Source organism: Pan troglodytes, chromosome 19 (assembly GCF_028858775.2).
Source record: "Pan troglodytes isolate AG18354 chromosome 19, NHGRI_mPanTro3-v2.0_pri, whole genome shotgun sequence".
Taxonomy (NCBI): Eukaryota; Metazoa; Chordata; class Mammalia; order Primates; family Hominidae; genus Pan; species Pan troglodytes.
The window spans coordinates 54,932,446-54,951,511 of NC_072417.2; the positions used below are offsets into that span (position 1 = coordinate 54,932,446).

The 19,066-nt window shown below is 40.4% G+C and overlaps 1 protein-coding gene and 1 non-coding gene across 2 annotated transcripts in view; both read right to left on the bottom strand.

Annotated features, from left to right (window-relative positions):
- LOC750927 (coiled-coil domain-containing protein 144A) overlaps window positions 1-12,187 on the bottom strand; it is a 105,688-nt gene extending 93,501 nt beyond the window's left edge. The window contains 2 exon segments of the mRNA XM_054670450.1: window positions 9,357-9,427; window positions 11,638-12,187. Of these exon segments, the coding sequence (XP_054526425.1) occupies window positions 9,357-9,427; window positions 11,638-11,981 (415 nt within the window). The 5' untranslated portion in view covers window positions 11,982-12,187.
- On the bottom strand, window positions 10,500-10,607 carry LOC112206121 (U6 spliceosomal RNA). The gene has a single exon (XR_002940329.1). It is a non-coding gene; the product is annotated as a U6 spliceosomal RNA (small nuclear RNA).
- Window positions 12,188-19,066: the final 6,879 nt, after the last annotated feature.

Below are 19,066 nucleotides of genomic sequence, written 5' to 3' on the forward strand. Positions count from 1 at the left end.
CTCTGAGCCACACCGTTCATTCAGTGAGAAGCTTAAGAAGAAACACTTCCACAGTGGTGGCAGGTTGCCAGGGAGTACTACCTGGTATGAAAAATATATATGAACAGAACTATCAGCTCACTCAAGCTGCCAGAATGTGCCAACAGTTGTTACTCTCTCTGGTGAAAACAAAATTATTTTTCATTTATTGTAAAGAAAAACACTGGCATTTCCTATGACAGAGCATTTAGTTGTAGATGAGCCATATTCTAATAATATAGACGGTTTTCAAGCTCATCCCTAAAAGGAAGAGAACCAGAGAGGAACATATTTATTCACCTGTAGTGTTCACTGCCTGATCTTCTTTTTAAGTGCAAGGTAAGTATGCAAGACTTTGTGATTCTAGTTTTATAAAGGCCAGCTCTTGAGATTATCCCGTCCCATCGCTAGAGTCTATCTGGACCCATCTCCTAGAGCACAATGGTCCAGTTAGTGCTGTGGAATACTGCATGATGCCATTTTTCCCCACCCTCCCCGTTACGTGGCAAACGTCTACAGAGATCACGCTTTCTCAGCACGTCAAATCATATGCCATCAGATCCTGTTCTGATGAACACAACATGAGGAAAACAAACGCAAGGACAAAGAACATCTAAAATGACAGAATCAAATTACCATGGAACTTTATTGTTTAAATATTCAAAAAGATATCCACCACTGTTTTATTCCAACTATATGATTAGTCTGGAAAAAGCAAAACTACTGAGACACCAAAAAGACCAATGGTTGCCAGAAACCAGTGGAGAGGAAGAGACGAAACAGTGGAGGACAGAGGATATTTAGGGCAGTGAAACTATTTTGTCTGTGATACTACAAGGGTATATACATGCCATCACACATTTGTCCAACACCGTAGAATGTACAACACCAAGAGTGAACCCTAACGTAGACTGTGGACCTTGGGGGTGATGTATCTGTAAAGGTAGATTCCTCAACTCTGATGAACTCCGATGGGGGGTACTGATAATGAGGGAGGCTATTCATATGTCAGGGGTCATGGGGAATATGGAAAATCTCTGTACCTTCTCAATTTTGCTGTGAATCTAAAACTGCTCAGAAAATAATATTATTAATTTTAAAGCACATACTCACTGAACTTGCTATTACCCTAAATTATAAAAAGACAGAGTCACCTTGAAAATTGCAAATCACTAAAGATCAAGGTAACAGAATATGAGTACTATCTCCCAAATTGAAGCATATAAAAACACATAAAGCAATTAATTTTAATTGTATACTTAGGCAAAAAAAATTCACAAAAATGATTGAATATCTGATCTTATTTCATAATTGTAAACAGGGATCTAGTACAATATGAATCAAAACTGGTCCATCCATGAAAATAAAATGAAAGACAATTTTTATTCTAATTTTAAATCAGAACTTATTATGCCTACTTTATCCCACAATTTTACTGAAAGGTTAATCAGATAAGAAGGACGGATTATAATTACTTAATATTGCCATAGTAACTTATGTACCAATACCTGTTAAGTAGTCACCAAATGTCAAAACTGTAAGCAGCCTTGCTATTTAATATGAATGATGCAACTGAAACCAGTACCATGTTATGGTCTATCATATTATTTGCTATTATATTATATAAAATTTTAAGATAACACCAAAAATTTACTCAGGGGCATAGCTGCTGGGCAGCAAAGATTTCATATAGCAGGCATCAGACACCCATCCTTAGAAAGGCTTGCTTGCAAGGCTAGTCCTTGGCTGGTGTTTGGGACCTTGAATTTGGGAGGGTTCCCAGCATTCCCTAACTTAGAAGAAGGGAGTGGCTCACTGTGCCTAAACTGTTTGTGCAAATGTGGTTTACTATGAACAATTAATTTCCTCCTGGGAGTCTAGAGTTTTGTTACATGTGAGGGAGAGGAGAGGTTGCCTATGTGACTAGCCTCCATCGAAAACATGGGTGCTGAGCCTCTAATGAAACTCTGGTAAGGTAGACAACATTGCACATGTGTCGTCAAAATTTGAGGCTGGGGGAATTAAGCATATCCTGCTAGCTACACAGGAGATGACTCCTGTAGCTTGTGCCTGGCTTCCTCCAGACTTTGACACACGCACCTTTTCCTTTCTCGAATGTTGCTTTGTGTCTTTTTGCTGTATTAAATGTAATAAATCAAAGCCCCAAGTATGACTATCTGCTGAGTCCTGTGAGTCCTTCTCAGTGAATTACCAAACCTCAGTGAAGGGGGTCTTGGGAACCCCTGATACAATTGCATTATACAATTTTTTATTGTTTAAGTTGATGTGTTAATGTGACTACAATCAGAAGGTAATTTCACAGAATACCTTTCCCTAATCTGCTTATTTTTTATTTTTTGACATTTGCCTTGGAGATTCCTGTACTGCTATATCCACTGGACTAAAGGCATTAAAAATGCATGAAACAATGATGTCAGAAAGTAATTTTAAAAAGCAACAATCCTATTTTAACCCAATTAAAAATAGAAAATCTTAATGACTGACAATATATTCTACAGTATAAAAGTTTCTGGAACAAAAAATTATAAGATCACAGTCAATTTTCTCCCACTAGGTAGGATTTAATTCATTTTTATAATAATTGTGCAGCAGGCCAGGTGCAGTAGCACACATCTGTTGTTCCACCTACTCAGGAGGCTGAGGCAGAACGATTGCTTGAGGCTAGGAACTAAAGCTGCAGTGTGCTATAATCACACCCGTTCAAAAAAAAAAGTCCAGGCCGGGCGCGGCGGCTCACGCCTGTAATCCCAGCACTCTGGGAGTCCGAGGCGGGTGGATCACGAGGTCAGGAGATGGAGACCATCCTGGCTAACACGGTGAAACCCCGTCCCTACTAAAAATACAAAAATTTAGCCGGGCGCAGTGGCGGGCGCCTGTAATCCCAGCTACTCAGGAGGCTGAGGCAGGAGAATGGCGTGAACCCGGGAGGCGGAGCTTGCAGTGAGCCGAGATAGCGCCACTGCAGTCCCGCCTGGGTGGAAGAGCGAGACTCCGTCTCAACAACAACAACAAAAAAAGTCCAAAAAAACCCTGCAAATAGTGGAACTGATCAGTAAGGATCAACAGGACTTTTAACTTATCTGGCCGGGAGAAGAGACATCTTATGTATAGATGGTTAAAAATGTGGTAATCCAATTGACCACATATTCTAGTTAAATCACAGATGACCAATTTCTGAAGAAATGTAATACCAGAAAAGCACTTCACATTTAAACTATGTCAGATAAAACAATTTGTATTTGACAACCCAGAAGACACTTAAAATCTTGGCAGACCATCATCGTGTCATTGTGGTGCAGATATAAAGAAGTGCATTTGAAATGTGTTCTAATAGTATTTTCTTTAGGAATGGAATTCAAAAGGAAGCAGTAAAAGCAGAAATATCACAAGAGGGTAAATGAAAAGGGAACTGCACTAACAAAAGGAGTCAGGCACTGACTTTTCTCCTGATGTGACCAAAACCCCAAGTACTGAGAACTGCTATATTCAGCATTTCACTTTATATTTTTCTCGAGGACATTATATTAGTTTCCTGCAATAAAATATTTTTTAAATGTCAGTTTGTCTAAACTGCTGGCCTGTAAACTATTTCTAATCAAAACCTGAAATTGTGTCACAACATGGCTGTATTATGATTCCATGTCAGAGGAAGGATATATACGTGCATCTGGTGGTGGCTTCCAGTTGTTGCTGTCAGATGTTTGTTTGGGAATGCATTCAGAAGAGCCTATCAAGGACTTGAGTACCAAACAAGCATTTCCACAAAAAAGCAGGTAAGAAAGACTACACTTTGCCTCACATATGACCTTAGGTTTAGACAATTCTAGGAAAATGGTGGTACATTAACTCACCAGTCTTGACCATTTTCCCTGATCCTGTACAGGGAGCTGCTGCAGTTACAAAAGTTAGGTAGGATCTTGGTAGGTGTATTCTTCCACATTTGAACATCAGAAGTACTGATCACATAAACGGCGAACCCCACAACTCTATGATTGTTCTTTAGAAGACAGTGCCACTGAAGGCTTTTAAAAGCTTAACTCACTTTACTTTTTAGTAATCTTACTGGTTAGAATTGATACTCCCTCCTTGAAATTCTCACCTTTGTAACTTTTTGCAACATCACTTTATGATTCCTCTCCTCTTTTTCTTTAGCCACGGCTCAGGCTTCTTTCCTAATTCCTCTGGGAAATGCTGATATTCCCAGGGTTCTGTCACTGGCCCTCTGCTCATTCTATACCTTTCCCATCATGGACAAGCTCACTCAGATCTACCACTTTGCCTCAGTTATTCCAAGTCTGCAACTCCAACCTCAGAGTTCCATCTCCAGCCATAAAAATTTATCCAATTACCTACTGAAAATATCCCACATGGACATTTCAGTAAACTCAGCAATGCAGAGAAAACTGTTAGTCGTGACTGCTGACCTGCTGCTCTCCTCTATACACCTGAAAACTGCCTACTCCCTCATGTCCAGGTTAAATGCTAGGGCACAAGCCAGAAACCTGAGAATCATCTGAGATTTCTCCCTATCCCCTATCTTTTTACATTCAACAGTCACTAAATCATATTAACTGTACCTCTTTTCTGCATCTGCTTTATATTTCCACTGTGACACGTTTATTTTATGCTTATATTTCCTAGTTAAACATGGGCTCTTAAGTAGTGGCTTTTATAGGGAAAAAACAACTATTAATGTTATTTCTTAAATGAAAAATAAAGTTTAAGTAAAATAAATGAAAAAGGCATCATGCCAAGAAAAAGACCAACATTTTTAAATGAATAACTGAGCTCCTTAACCTTACTGATTTCACCATGGATGGGTGAAAACCTCACAACAGACTGACACTAGTCTGAGGACAGCACAAGGAAACTATAGCTCTGATAAACGCAAATGTTTCTTTTGTTTCCCTGTCTCTTTATGTGGTTATCTTCCAGCTGCTCTCCATATGAGGGGTCAGCAAACTACAGGCCATGGAGCAAATCCAGTCTGCCTTACAGTTTTGTAAATAAAGTTTTACCGGAGCTCAGTCATGTATATTTGCTTGCCTTTTTATGACTGTTTTCATACTTCAATGGTAGGGTTGAGTAGGAATGACAGACCACATGAAAAAGCCCTGTACAGAAAATGCTTGCCAATCCCTGCTTTATACCATAACCAGATTGCCCTAATACTCAAATCTAATCATGTGACTCCCCACTCCAATGAGTCCCTACAGTAAACATTGCTGTCTCCCTACCCAATAGCGATTCCCTGTTCTGTCTTGCTGGAGAAACACGCATCTATTTGGATATTTATCATGCCAATAGCCCTCCCCACTCCAAAAGAAGAAATGATTATTCTAAGCTCATCATAGTAATTACATTTGCTTCCCCAGTGCCTGGTTTAGGAATGAGCATGTGGTAGGACCCAGCCAATAAAATGTTACAGGAAGTCAACTGCACCCTTCTGAGTCTTCTCCCTAACTAAAAGAAACATGTAAAGATATTGTCGGTGAGACCACGATGTTTGGAGCTGTTGCTAATTAGTCAGCCATGAAAACAGACATGAACAAAACACCGTGTTATCACTGAACCATCAAAACAACTCTGGTCCCTACTGTTTTAGCCACTGTTAGTTAGGTCATCTAGTACTTACAGCCCAAAGCATTCCACCTGGTAAATTTCCCATGGCCTACAGGAAAAGTTCTACTCATTTCTTTCTTTTTTCTTTTCTTTTCTTTTCTTTTTTTTTTTTTTTTTGAGACAGAGTCTTGCTCTGTCACCCAGGCTGGAGTGCAGTGGTGCGATCTTGGCTCACTGCAGCCTCTGCCTCCAAGGTTCAAGTGATTCTCCTGCCTCAGCCTCCTGAGTAGCTGGGACCGTAGGCATGCTCCACCACGTCCGGCTAATTTTTCATGTGTATTTTTAGTAGAGACAGGTTTCACCATGTTGGCCAGGATGGTCTCGATCTCCTGACCTTGTGATCTGCCCTCCTTGGCCTCCCAAAATGCTGGGATTATAGGCATAAGCCACCATGCCCGACCCGAGATCTACTCATTTCTATAGTATTAAAAAGTCTGGGCAGGGAGTGGTGGCTCACGTCTGTAATCCCAGCACTTGAGAGGCCGAGGTGGGTGGATCACTTGAGGTCAGGAGTCTGAGACCAGCCTGTCAAACGTGCCGAAACCCTGTCTCTACTGAAAATACAAAAATCAGCTGGGCATGGTGGCTCGCGCCTGTAATCCCAGCTACCTGGGAGGTTGAGGCACGAGAATCACTTGAACTTGGGAGGCGGAGGTTGCAGTGAGCCAAGAGCACGCCACTGCACTCCAGCCTGGGTGACAGAGTGAGACTTTGTCTCAAAAAAAAGTCTGTCATGAGCTTGCCTTAGGTATTCACTTCATTCCCAACCATTCACATCTCATATGTTTTGCACTGGCAAAACTGAACTGCTCATAAACCCTGCAAAGTTCACTCAAGCATCTTACTTTTGCACTCGCTGCTCCTTCTGCCAAACACACAATCTTCTGCCCACATCATCCTTCTGCCTCTTTACCTAGAAAAGTTCTACTCACTCTTCATGCTTACCTTAAATCTTACCCACCTTTTTACAGCTTTCATTCCTCATCACATACAGTGTCTGGCATATATTTAACATAATAAATGATCACTATACGGTTCCAGAGGGCATCTAACACAGTAGTAGGCACTGAATAAATAATTCATCAAATAATTAAAGTGACAATGATAATAACAAACTCCTGGGTTTTGTTGGTTTGTTTTTTTTCTTTTTTGAGACGGGGTCTCACTCTGTTACCCAGACACGAGTGCAGTGGCATGATCATAGCTCACTGTAGCCTCAAACACCCAGGCTCAAGCAATCCTCCCACCTCAGCCTCCCAAGTAGCTGGAAGTACAGGCACCTGGAACCATGCCCAGCTAATGTTTTATTGTTTTTAAAAAAATTTAGTAGAGATGAGGTCTTGTCATGTTGCCCGGGCTGGTCTCGACCTTCTGGGCTCAAGTGATCCTCCCATCTCAGCCTCCCAAAGTGGTGAGATTACAGGCATGCACCACTGTGCTGGCCCCAACAGTATTTTTAAATGTCTGTATTCTGTAACATTAGAAAAAAAATGCTTAGTACTAAAAGACATTTGATAATTATTTGTTAAGTGGACAAATGAATAAATGATTTCCTTGAAAATTCTGTTGAAAAAAACACAGAAATTAAATAGAGAAAGCTCTATTCTATTATGAGCACCTCAAAGACCAAAACTATGTCTATTTCATGTTTGTCTCCCATAACGTGCAAAACCTAACTTAGAGAAGTTCTTTGATTAATATGTACTAAATTAAAGGTGTCCTCTTACAGTTCAGATAGTCCAATGCATTAGGCATCACATCTTGGAAGCACAGAAGCATTTTTTGTTATTGTGAAACATTTTTATACTTTCATTGTAATTTGTTGAGCCTAGAGTTGGGCTATTTGAATATTTATTATGATAATCTTTTGGCTAATGGTAACTGCATATCTTGTTCTAACAAAATTACTGTTAACATAGCAATTAACCAGCAGGTAGAAAAACACATCTTGTTCTAATGAAGTAAATATACCTCATTCGATTTCAAATTGGGGGAAAGTCAATAATAGTGACACCTTGTTGGTTTATAAGTATGTAACATGACCTGTTCTTCTCAACAAGGAATTGCTTTTCTGACTTCTGCACTCAGAAGGTATCTTTAAAAAATAATTTCCCATTAGTATTAGTGCACATTGGGTATGTTTGGCAGGGTTTTGTTTGTGTTTTTGTTTTTGTTTTTTTCTGAGACAGGGTCTCACTCTGTCATCCAGGTTGTGATCATGATCACAGCTCACTACAGCCTTGACTCCCAGGCTCAAGCGATCCTCCCATCTCAGTCTCCCAAGTAGCTGGGATTACAGGTGTGCACCAAAACACCCAGCTAATTTTGTATTTGTTTTTGTAGAGATGTGGTCTCACTATGTCACCCAGGCTGGTCTGGAACTTCCGGACACAAGCGATCCTCCCACCTAGGCCTCCCAACTTGCTGGGACTACAGGTGTGGGCAGCACACCTGGCCATTTCACAGTTCTTATTGCCATTTGTTTATGGTGCCAGAAAGGTATTGCTGAGTTTCCAGTTTTGAAACTAATTTCTTTTTTTTAGTGACACAAATCACTATGTAATATAGTTAGCCTTTGAACAACACGGATTTGAACTGCAGGGGTCTACTTATGAGCAGATTTTCTCCCACCTCTGCCACCTGAGACAGCGAAGACCAATCTTCCTCTTCCTCCTTCTCCTTAGCCTGCTCAACTTGAAGACTATGATGAAGAGTTATAGAATGATCCACTTGCATTTAATGAACAGTAAGCATATTTTTTCTGCCTTATGATTTTCTTAACAGTTTATTTCCCTAGCTTCCTTTATTGTATGAATACAGCATATTAATACATATACCATACCAAACATATCTTAATTGACTGTTTATGTTATCAATAAGGCTGCTGGTCAACAGTTAGCTATTAGTAGTTACGTTCTTGGGGGAGTCAAAAGTTATACACAGATGTTTGACTGCAGAGGGAATCAAGCATCCCTAAATTCCACGTTGTTAAGGGTCAATTGTGATTGATATTCATTTACTAAACATAAGTCATTTATTTTAAAAATTAAATAGAAGTTCCAATTCATAACAAGTCTAATTCATTATAATGTGACTATAAAGAAAACATACAACTTACTAACTTAAAAATATCTTTTTCTTGGCCAGGCGCGGTGGCTCACGCCTGTAATCCCAGCACTTTGGGAGGCCGAGGTGGATGGATCACGAGGTCAGGAGATCGAGACCATCCTGGCTAACACGGTGAAACCCCGTCTCTACTAAAAATACGAAAAATTAGCCAGGCGGGGTGGCGGGCGCCTGTAGTCCCAGCTACTCTGGAGGCTGAGGCAAGAGAATGGCATGAACCCCAGGGGGTGGAGCCTGCAGTGAGCCGAGATCGTGCCACTGCACTCCAGCCTGGGCGACAGCGAGACTCCGTCTCAAAAAAAAAACAAAACTTTTTCTTATTTATACAAAAATATCACATAGGATTTTAGGGACCATAATTAAATTTTTTTCAGACCAGATTGTTTGAAAAAATAAATGACCTACAATTAACTTTTTAAATAATTGTGTCATCTAACCTACCAAGAAATCTAACCTATCAAAATAAAGATTTTTTAAAACTGCTCTTTCATGATGAAAACTTCCTTACTGTTACTTCTTTTTTACCTATGGTAGGACCACCAAAAATAATTCACTATCAGAAGTCTTACCTGGATTGTTATTTTGAGGAAGACTTTCAGGTGTCTGTTTTTCCTTATATTCAGGAACTAGTTGCTGAATGCTATGGATAAAAATGTAATAAATGAAATTACTATTTTAAAACAAATGAAAAATACCAAATATATTAAACTTTTAGAGTATTTCAAACAATATCAGAGTTAATATCAGAACTTTAATTATCCCATATACTTCAATTTGTGAGTTCTACCAACTTCTCTTTAAGCTTCTGAAGAAGAAAAAAAGATGAAGTACTCATGAATTGAAGGGAGTCTAGCTCAGTAAATTAACTCACATTAGCTTGGCATAATGGAAAGCGTCCTAGCTCTATTACCAGCAGCTATTTATTCTCTGACAAGTTGCTTCTCTTAGGCTCAATGTATTCTTCTAAAAAGCAAGGATTTTACTGCCTTATTTCACTAGGTTGTTAAAGATTTAACAAGAAAACGTTTTGTAAATGCTCAGAGAAACAGTGAAGCAATGAAATAATTTGTTCTTGAGCTTTATTGCGGAAATGGTTTTGGAATCACAAATAAAACCCAATGTGTATTTTTTCCAGAGGTTCTAATATTCAAATGTTGCAGTTTTCCAAAACTGTTATTAAGTTCTAGCTTTATTAGTTCTATTCTTTATGGCTTATAATTTGGGGCATCACAGCTAGTTCATAGTTTGTAACTAAATTTACTTATAAATATATTATTTTATCAAACTAGATAGCAACACTGTCCACTATTGCTGAGCTCATCAATCACGCCAAGGGGAGAAAGCTAATAGATGTCAAGACCTAGCTTGGACTACTGTTCCATACAGACTCAAACTCTGAATCGGCAGATCTTTGTTAGAAGGATGCTCAATCCCCATGTTCATCTCCAACTGACATGGAAAACAAAATTCTACTTTTTTTTTTCAGTTCCATGAAAGACATGCAAGTTGACATTCTCTCATTTCTGAGATACATACTGACAATATATTTGCACACAACATCCCACGTGTTACTCAGCTCCATTGATCACCTTACTGCATATTTTTGTAGTGAAAAATCACAATTTTAATATTAGGTGATACCCAGTTTGCTTTGACTCACACTGCCTTTGGAACTAGTCAGCAAATAGTCAAATGAACTTCTAGTGACTGCGCAAAATATGGACCACTTCAAAAATCTGTGCATCATCCTTATGCAGGCAGGGGCCATGCTAATTTCTCTCCATTTTGTTCCAATTTTAGTATATGTTTGCTGCTGAAGCAAGTTTTGTTTGTTTGTTTGTTTTAGACTGAGTCTCGCTCTGTCACCCAGGCTGGAGTGCAGTGGCGCGATCCCGCCTCCCGGGTTCATGCCATTCTCCTGCCTTAGCCTCCTGAGTAGCTGGGACTACAGGCGCCCACCACCACGCCCGGCTATTTTTTTTGTATTTTTTAGTAGTGACGGGGTTTCACCGTGTTAGCCAGGATGCTCTCAATCACCTGACCTCGTGATCCGCCCACCTTAGCCTCCCAAATTGCTGGGATTACAGGCATGAGCCACTGCGCCCTGCCAAAGCTCTCATTTTATACATGGATATTCATGAGTCATGGATGAGACTTAGCTCTGTTAAATCCAACTAACATACTTGAGACTCAGAATTCTGGTGATGGCTTCCTGTCACAAATCTGGGAAAGGATAATATGGGACATTCCACGATCTAAGAAAAGGGTCCTCAGCATACAGATCTGGTAGCAATGAAAAAAGGAAACTCATCTCTTTCTGCAACATTATTTGAACTGAACCCCGAGGGCCTAAAGGATAATTTATCATGAAGGTCTTAGCTAAGTCTAGGCTGAGTCAAAAGCATAACAGGCGGGGTTTCACCATGTTGGTCAGGCTGGTCTCGAACTTCTGACCTCATGATCTGCCCTCCTCGGCCTCCCAAAGTGCTGGGATTACAGGCATGAGCCACCGAGCCCGGCCAACATGAAGTTCTTAAGGATGGAAGGAACCTGAGTGACAGTAGAATATGTCTGCTGTATAATAGGTATTCAGCTTATGTTTGATGAATAAATTGAGAAAATGGATAAACACAGTTGGGAAGTGCAATATTTTTAAAGAAAACTCCTGTAAAGTAGACCAACACTTTTGCAATAGTAATAATCATTTATATTTGATCCCGTCTCACTAAGAGGCCTGGGCCCCTGACCCCTCTGACGTTTCCCCATCCCGGGTGCCGTGGGGCCTGCGGGCACCAGAAAGCCAGTGTCCCCGACAGGACGGCGCGCCCGCATCCTTCGCCTGGCCATTACCTCTTCTTCCTATCCCTCTTGTCCACGCCAGTGTCTCCAGGAGCCAAGACGTGCTCCACCCCAGGGACGTCGCCCGACCGGGCAGCTCTGTGGAGCTCGCCAAGATCTTCCAGGTGAACGTCGTGCTGGGGCTGGTCTAAGGCGCCCTCACCGTGCTTGCTCTCGCTGCCGACGCTGTTTTTCCACCAGCTGTAGGAGAAGCCCGAGGACCACTGGTCCCCCGGGTAGCCCAAGTACCACTGGTCCTCCTGGCTTCTGACGCTACGGGTCTTCCTCGTGGCGTAGACTGCCGGCTTCGGAGACCCCTCAGTCCCTCCCCGCTTTTCTCCACCCCAGGAGGCCATCAGTAGCGAGCTACTGCCTCGGCCACAACCTCCCAGCAGGATAGCCCGCGGTTTCCAATCTGCGAAAGGAGGACCGCCAAGCCAGAAATGCCAAGCCAAGCGACCACCGCCACGCCAAGCCAAGCGACCACCGCCAAGCCAACAGCCACCACAAAGCCTCGTGGGTAAGGCCAAGCCAATCCGTTACAGACCAGTGCGCCTGCCCACCTGTGACGTCACGGAACCTGTGACTTCACTGCATCTGCAGCTCCAGCCTCCCAGAAAAAGACTCCTTGGCCTGCAGGTGGCGCTGCAGCTCCAGCCTCCCAGAAAAAGACTCCTTGGCCTGCAGGTGGCGCTGCAGCTCCAGCGCCAACCGGGGCTGGCTGGTCCTCCCTCGGAGTTTTCGGGGTGGCGGCGCCCAGCCTGCCTGTCATGAGTGCCGCTTCACAGACTCTATCTCAAAAACAAAACCAAAAACAACAACAACAAAAAACGGTGTTGGAAGTTCTAGCTAGTGCAAAAAGGCACGGAAAAAAAATAAATGGCATGCAGATTGGAAAGGAAGACATAAAACTGCCTTTATTTGCAGATGACATGATTGCTTAGAAAATCCCAAAGTGTTTGTTTACATGCAGGTTTAGCTAAGTCTCAGGATACAAAGTCAGCATACAAAAGTCAATTGCTGTCCCATATACCGATTGAACAATTGGATTTGGTAATAAGAAAAACAATACCAATTGCGACAGCACCAAAACAAAAACAAAAACAAACGACTAAGGTCTAAATCTGACTAGATATGTGCAGAAGGTAGAGCTGTCAGGGTGGTTGAGGGCATGGGCTCTGGAGCTGCCTGCCTGGCCTTGCCTCTTGCCTTTCCTGCTCATAAGCCATGTGTCTCAGTTTCCTCCTGCAGAGTGCATCCACCTCACAGGACCTCTGTGAGGGTCCAACAAGTCCGTACATGAAAAATGCCCAGAATGGTAAACAGTAAATACATACAGTAAATATGAAAAAAATGCATTCACATAATCAAGCACAAATTAGCTATTTAAGCACAGCTCATCAAGTTTACGCTTGCAGAGTAGGCCCAGCCATGCCTCAGGAATTGCTGTGTGGTGACCTCCCTCCACAGGGACATGCAGCACCCAGTCCTGCAGCGGCTGTCCTGGTGGGCACGCTGGCACTCTGAGCAACACCCCTCACAGATTACATGGCCTCGTAAAGACACAGCAGCCCTAGGGACACATGTTATGGCCATTTTTATGACAGCGATGTCACATATCATCCCTCACCTAATTCCTTTTCTGGGGAGTCACTCGCACCTGCAATTGGGCTGGCTAAGATGCTCTCCTTACAAGGTGGCTGAGAAAGAACACTTTCTAATAACTGGGGAAGACTATAGAGCTTCACTTTTAAAGATTTCATCATCTCACATCAGTCAGAACGGCTATTGATAAAAAGTCAAAAAGTAACAGATGCTGACAAGGCTGTGGAGAAAAGGGAATACACTTTTGGTGGAAATGTAAATTAGTTCAGCTACTGTGGAAAGCAATTTGGAGATTTCTCAAAGAACTTAAAACAGAACTACCATTTGACCCAGCAATTCCATTACTAGGTATATATCCAAAAGAAAAGAAATTGTTCTACCAAAAACACATGCACACTTATGTTCATCACAGTGCTAGTCACAATAGCAAAGACATGAAATCAACCTAGGTGTCCATCAACAGTAGACTGGATAAAGGGCCGGGCGCAGTGGCTCACGCCTGTAATCCCAGCCCTTTGGGAGGCTGAGGCGAGTGTATCACCTGAAGTCAGGAGTTCGAGACCAGCCTGGTCAACAGGGTGAAACCCCGTCTCTACTAAAAAACTACAAAAAATTAGCTGGGTGTGGTGGTGTGTGCCAGTAATCCCAGCTACTCGGGAGGCTGAGGCAGGAGAATCTCTTGAAACCAGAAGGCGGAGGTTGCAGTGCACTGAGATTGTGCCACTGTACTCTAGCCTGGGCAACAAGAGCAAAACTCCATCTCAAAAAAAAAAAAGAATCCAGAGATCTGACATTCCTTTGAGCCACCACTCCAAAATGGTTTCTCACCTACTCACTCCAACAAAATTGCTCTTATCAAAGCACAAACCATGTTCACATTGTTAAATTATTAATTAAAGCATAATTCCCCAGCCTTTGTCTTAATTTATGTATCAGCAGCATTTGACACAGTCGATCTCTCCCTCGTTTTTGCAAAACTTTCTTTGATAGAATTCCAGGACACTTAACCTACTTTCCCCAACATTTTTGATAATTACTCCTGGTCATTTTTTGCTGGTTTCTTCTCATCTTTACTACTTTTTTAATGTTAGAGAACCACTAGGCTCAGGACTTGGACTTATCTTTCTTATCTTTGCTTTCTTACTAATTTTTATGCTTTAATTCCCTGATATTTCATATTACACCTCAACACTAGACTACACCCAACACTGTCTGACTTCTTCACTTGGGTATCATTTAGGAATCTCAAAATGAATGTCCACATGGAGTCACCAGTACTCCCCAAACTTGGTCTTCCACTTTCTGTTTAGTGGCAACTCCCATTTTATAATTTCTCAGCTGAATATTCTTGGTATCCCCTTTTAGTTCTCTCTATATCTGTCTGGTTCTCATTCCCTCTCTATCTCTCCATCACATACACACACACACATTTTCAGATCTGATGTGTATGGAAAACCTGCCAGCTTTACCTTTAAAGTGCAATAATTCCAAACGGTGTTTTCAAATTCACCTTCCCTCCCTCACCACTTATATTTCCTTCACAAGGTCAGTACTTCCCTCACAAGTTAAAAATCTCTACTGCAGAGATTTATTGGGGAGATAATGAGAACTATTATACAGTCTTTTTTTTTTTTTTTTTTTTTTTTGAGATGGAGTCTCACTGTTGCCCAGGCTGGAGTGCAGAGTGGTACAATCTCGGCTCTCTGCAACCTCTGCCTCCTGGGTTCAAGCAACTCTCCTGCCTCAGCCTCCCTAGTAGCTGGGATTACAGGCACGTGCCACCACACTTGGCTCATTTTTGTATTTTTAGTAGAGACAGTGTTTTATCATGTTGGCCAGGCTGGTCTGACCAACATAATGAAACACTGTCTCTACTAAAAATACAAAATTAGCCAGGCGTGGTGGCGGGCACCTGTAATCCCAGCTACTTGGGAGGCTGAGGCAGGAGAGTTGCTTGAACCCAGGAGGCGGAGGTTGTGGTGAGCCGATATCGCGCCATTGCACTCTAGGCAGGGGAAAAAGAGCGAAACTCTGTCTCAAAAAAAAAAAATGACTTTTTGATACATGTATTAAATGTAAGCGAATAACAAACAGCATAAAAAATGAACTTTTGGGGGGATATTATGGGATGCAAACAAGTACTGAGAGCAGTATGAGGAATAAAACTCTCATCCTGGCTTGGTGTGGGCAGAATCTCACAGTCTGAGAACAGCCCCAGTAAGCGGCAGTGGTAGGGCCCCTCCGTACAAAAACTGTTCTCAAATTGAAGTCTCAGTAAAAAAAATATATAAATAAATAAAAAATAAATAAATACTACCAAACCTCAACACAAAATGATTGGTTCATCATTTGATATACCCTGTGACCTTATAACATGTACAATTGTGTTATCATTCTATAAGGTTTATCATTTGTTAATTTTAAAACCAGAATAATTTCAAACTTGAAATAAGTCCCTTGAAGAAATAAATTTCAAAATGCAACCCCCTATCTATCTATATCTTTATCATCTATATCTGTGTTAGGCCATTTTTTGTATTGCAAAAGCAAAGGCATCCTTCTAGACATTCTAAATTTTATAGAATCACACAAATATTGACACAATGGTGATAGGCGAAGGTAGACATTAATATTATTTGGAAAACAGTTTCATTTATACTATTATGAGCAAATTATTAGAATTGGGCTAGAGAAATATGAAGTCACCTAGGGAATGATTGTATACACAGTGCTTTTCACTGACGAAACCATCTCATAATTTCTGTTGTATATTTTTACTACAATGATAAATTATTGGTTTGAGTTTTGATGTGTTCATTAAATATAGGTTAATGTTACTGTCTTTTGCCAGGTTATACAAATTGTTTCCATTTTGCGTTTGTTTTGTTTCTCACTTTTATTGTTCTAATAGGAATTTATTTTAGGTAAACACAAGTATTTCATTAGAGAAATTTTGACATGTCCCAGGTTTGTTTTTTTTGAGATGGAGTTTTGCTCTTCTCCCCCAGGCTAGAGTGCAATGGCGCAATCTTGGCTCACTGCAACCTCCACCTCTCAGGTTCAAGCCATTCTCCTGCCTCAGCCTCCCAAATAGCTGGGATTACAGGCATGAGCCACCGTGCCTGGACGACATGTCCCAGGTTTATCTGATCTACAAAACATACACATAAAATCAGAGGAAAGAAAATGTGCAATTGATGTCACACATCAGGGATACCAATAAGGGTCACAGTGACATATTTTACCTCCAATTTGTGGGCAAAGGTGCCAGTAAATTCTGATAACAGGCAGCAATACTTTGTCTACATTCCTATTAAAAATCGTTAAGTTCTTTTAAAAGCTGGGAAGTGGCATGGTTGGGGGGATGTGTAATACAAAACTGTAACTCATGAAAATTAGCTATAAATCTAGGCTATGACAGGAGCAGCAAGAGTAGATGTAGCTTTTTTAAAAACTGTACTTGAAAATTATTTCATCATCATCTATAGCTCCTTTAAAATAATATTTAGTTGGCATATGTCTTAATAAAGGGCAGAAGTACAGTCAAAATAATTTTTATATAAGGTAATATATGTTAATACATATGGTTTATTCTTGTTCATTTTGCTTCAGGCTGTCTCAGAATTGTGAAATAGGTAAGTGAATGATAGAAATATTCTCATAGTTAAAACTTAGAATGATTATCCCTTCAAAAGTTAGAATATTACCTTACTTTCGGTTTCAAAGGTAAAGATAATATATCCATATACACTTGAATTTTACTTTGAACAGTAGGGACCAATATGTCTCCACACATATTTTATTTTATTTTTTTTATTTTTTATTTTTTTTTGAGACGGAGTCTCGCTTTGTCACCCAGGCTGGAGTGCAGTGGCTCGACCTCGGCTCACTGCAAGCTCCGCCTCCCGGGTTCACGCCATTCTCCTGCCTCAGCCTCTCCGAGTAGCTGGGACTACAGGCGCCCGCCACCACGCCCGGCTAATTTTTTGTATTTTTTAGTAGAGACGGGGTTTCACCGTGGTCTCGAACTCCTGGCCTCGTGATCCACCCACCTCAGCCTCCCAAAGTGCTGGGATTATAGCCACCAGGCCTGGCCTGTCACTACTTTTCTGTAATTTTTGGCATAATATCTACCTTGACTTATGTTAGGGTAAAAAATGAGTGATAATTCAAAAGTGTAGAGAGATGAAGTAGCAGGCCCCATGCTTTGACATTAAGAAGAATGGGGTTAAGTGTGAGGCTTCTGTGAATTGTCTGATCTATCTAGATACCAGTGATAATGACCTAGAGGCACGTTGTCCAATAGCCACACATGGCTACTACATTTAAATTTAAATTAATTACAATAATATAAAAATTTGGTTAGTCACACTAGCTACCTTTCAACTTCTCAAAAGCCACATGTGGGTAGTGGTTAGCACATTTCGTAGCAGAGAGAACATTTCCAACATCAGAAAAAGCATTGGTGAATGCTTGTCTGGACACTTAAGCACACACAGAAATGTCAAATTGGGTTAAGATGCTATCAAAAGCTAATGCTTGGACTTGCCATTAGACAAATACACGTTATCAATGCCCTGCTGATATCAGAACTGAGAATAAAATGTGTGTTCCGGGTGGACTGTAATTAAACAGTTGAATGCCTGACTACAAACATTTAAATCTAAGTTCATGTATTTGGTGATTTGGACCTGGAATGTATCCTTAGTTTGGTTGAAGATGGAAAACATTCTTCTCTTTCTGACCAACTTATTAAAGATGTTTGAATGATAGCATTACATATATTATGCAAAATCTTCCTGAAATATCGCAAGATATATATAGTATAGGAAGCAACTACTATATGACTTTATTAGCATTTTCACTGCTTAATAAATGCATTTTGTATTACAAAATTAATAAGTACCCATACTATAATTAGAGTATTCCTCCAAAATATTATAAATAATAACACTAAACAACTACGGAAATGGAAACAAAGGGTCAGCAGTGTGTGTTATGGCATGAACATTTGTTTCCCCCAGAATTTATGTGCTGAAGATCTAACTCTCAGTGTGATGGGATTTGGAAATAGGGCCTTTGAAGGTAATTAGGTTTACATGAGGTCATGAGAGTGGGGTCCTTATGATGGAATTAATGCCCTTATAAGAAGAGGACAGAAAGCCTGTTCAAGAACCAAATCAGCCATTGTCTTGGTCACAGACTTCCCAGCCTCCAGGGCTGTGAAAAATAAATGTCTGTTGTTGAAAGCACTGTTTATAGTATTTTGTTATAACAGCCTGAGCAGACTAATACAGCGTGTAAATATTATATAATGACAACAGAATAAACAATGTGGCTAAAAAACAGATAACAAAAGAATCTGGGACCATTACATCCTAAAGTCTGTTACAACTAAATTAAAAAATTAAAAAATTAAAAATGCACTTTCATTATGTCAAAAGCAGGTGGAAAAAATAAACAATTATTTAAGAGTGTTTGTGTCCAAGCACATAGTATAAAATCTCTACACAATATATCATTAAATCTTTGTAATAAAGTAGTTTTATGCCCATCTGTCATAAATAAATGAATAAATTATAAACAATTGAAGCTTAGGGAAAATTATCAGCATTCCAGTTTATAATTAGTAGGTCTAGAATTAGGAAAATAATCCTAAATATGGTATAAGTGACTGAAGTATATTTAATAGAAAAATACATTAAAATACTGAAGACAAAGAATGTTGCTCCGTAAGCTCGTAACGCAGCAATAATTAATTTACATAAATTATTCCAAATATTAATGAACATGGAGAAATCAGTGAATAACACACTGAAAAATGAATGCCTAGGAG